Consider the following 2,626-nt stretch of genomic DNA (forward strand, 5'->3'; position numbering starts at 1 on the left):
TATATTTTTAAATATATACATACAAACTATTATTAATGCAATTACGGATTTTACAAAAATTATCGTACAAAAAAAAAACCTACATTCTTTCTCACTATTCAATGTGAGAAACACAAATAGTTTCTCGAATCCTATACGCACATAATTCTACCTTTAGTTTTTATATCTTAAAATTTAACAATTTGAATAACTGCACTTTGAATATCATTAGTAGATTTTAGGATCAATGTTTTTGTATTGCAGTAGTTATCAAGGATGGATTGAGTAAATGCTTAGTTGCACTTTATCCTTTAATAAGGAACATGTTATTTCGCCAAGTTTTTATTTTAAAAACTGAACTATATTGTTTTGATTTCCTCAAAGTAGTGTAGTTACTTACAATTCATTGAAACTTCGAAACAATATAAAATAATATTTTGTGAAGTATATTTGAATTTACTAATACACATACATACATATATATTCTTTAAGAGTTTTACAAAACAGTTTATGCATTAGTGATTATTTAATAATTAACTGCCTTCATTAAAAATCTCGTTTAGTATAGAAATAATACCAATCAACGAATAATAAGAACTCCATGCCAAAAGTCATTTCAAAAACATTATGATTGTCATGTAAGCATATAGAACAATATTACTATCTCTATTTCTTTGTTTCTTATTGCTTAATATAAATATATCAATTTATGACATTGTTAGATGTATACGAAAAAACTAATTGTTTAGCCAGGAAGTGACTCATATCCCTTAAACAAAAATGGGTTTGTTATTCCTGATGGAGTGGACTACGTCGATACATGGAAAGCCATGGAAGAAGTTTATAAAAAGGGCCTCACAAGATCAATTGGGGTTTCCAACTTCAACAAAAAACAAATTGAACGACTGCTTAACTCTAGCTCCGTTATACCCGTAACCAATCAGGTTTGTGAAGTAAAAATATACCCGTACCCTAAATTGATTGAATTCATTAGATACCTTTTTTTTTCAAATGTATGTATCAACCAGCCAACTAAAAAACAAAAAGTGATTCTAATTTTCGCCTGTTTGACAGCCCTCGAAATCTAACTTCAAACGTGTGCCAAAAGATAGTTTACCATAAGATTTCAATTTTCGGTACGTTTTAGACTGAGACTACTTTTGATTCATGAGATACTGGATGTAAATTTTTTGTTCAATTTTCCTCGAGGAGGGGAATTCTACAAAAGACACTCCATGAAGGGTCGGATTCGCCAAACGATTGAAAACCCTCCTCGAGCAGGGAGATCAATCTGGAGGTTATGCATCCCAGGAAAGATTCTGTGGAAATGGACTATAAAGGAAAAGGGGATTGAGTGTATGAGAGGAACTATTTGGGGGAGAAGGGTGACGAAAAGAGAATCAGTGGCACACCTCGGATATGTAGGGGGGCAATACGCTGGTGAATTAATCATTACAATTTAGAAAGATCCTTTTATGAAATTCTACAAAGGGCGCACTAAACGCCATCTGCAGTACAACGCTACATTTAGTGGAATTGAAGATGTTCAACGAGATCCATCTTCATATATAGATATTTGCTTGCTGAACTAAATCCATAGCGTAGCCCACCATATGTGTTAGGTACATTACCAATAGTACCTACCGACCGGCATGGTCCAGAGGTTTAGACCATTGCTTAGCATTCGGGAAGACGCCGGTTCGATTCCGACTCTGTCTGCCTTGATCCCAGTTTTTCTGTGGTTTCCTTGGATCACTAGACAAATGCTGAGGCAGTAATATCCCACATATAATCTTTCATCCTCTTGTGTCATCATTCTCACCCGAATCACTACCCGCCCAATCCCACGATTCCTGAAAGGAGGTTGTTAAGAGCCTTCCGCCTTACCCTCCGACGTAGTCCGGAGGGATTGTCCGCCCACCAGCATTAGTGGCTGGTGGGAATGAAACACCCAAAAATTTTTTTTACCAAAATTTAACAAAGAAGTTCATGGTGATCAGTGTTTTGTCGAAACTACCAGACGCGGATCGATAGAATATTGACTACCATGAACATCTTTGTTCAATTAATTTCTAGATCAATATTTCAGTTAAAATCTGGTAATTAACTATCGTATACATATTTTAAGGGTCAATTATTACCAATAAAAATTCAAAATGACGAATGAGGAGCGAAAAATTTTAGTTTACCACTAAAAAGCTGTTTTGAAGAGTCTTTTGGTCGTTGATTATAAGTCTGGGCACAAAGTTAAAGGTGGGAAACATTAAATTAAAGAATTACGAATTACCCCCAATATACACTGTTTGTGATGGAACAATACTATATTAGCAATTCTGAATACAGAAAGATCTAGTAGCCCTAACAAATGTGATTACCATACCATTTGTGAAAAAAATCGTAAGCAATTCTAAATACCAACAAAAGGAATGATTTAGTAGTCGTAACAATGACAATTTAGACAAATGACACCAATTAAGAAAGAAAGAGATGAATTCCTACATTTTTTGACGTGACAACGTCTTATAATTCGATGGAGCCGGCTGCACGCACGAAAAAACATGACTCATGCGGCGTTACCTCGCTCTGAGGCGTTCCATTTAAGGCTTGAAGTGCAAGCGAGAGCGCGGAACGAGCGACAAAGAGGCAC

At 35.2% G+C, this 2,626-nt stretch overlaps 1 protein-coding gene across 1 annotated transcript in view; it reads left to right on the forward strand.

The window, feature by feature from the left end:
* The window catches only part of LOC108737125 (aldose reductase-like), a 16,245-nt gene that overhangs the window by 5,865 nt on the left and 7,754 nt on the right, over window positions 1-2,626 (forward strand). The window contains exon 5 of the mRNA XM_025981236.1: window positions 729-923. Within this exon, the coding sequence (XP_025837021.1) occupies window positions 729-923 (195 nt within the window). The remainder of the gene's footprint in view (window positions 1-728; window positions 924-2,626) is intronic.

The sequence above is a fragment of the Agrilus planipennis genome, unplaced genomic scaffold, assembly GCF_000699045.2.
Source record: "Agrilus planipennis isolate EAB-ADULT unplaced genomic scaffold, Apla_2.0 scaffold9, whole genome shotgun sequence".
Lineage (NCBI taxonomy): Eukaryota > Metazoa > Arthropoda > Insecta > Coleoptera > Buprestidae > Agrilus > Agrilus planipennis.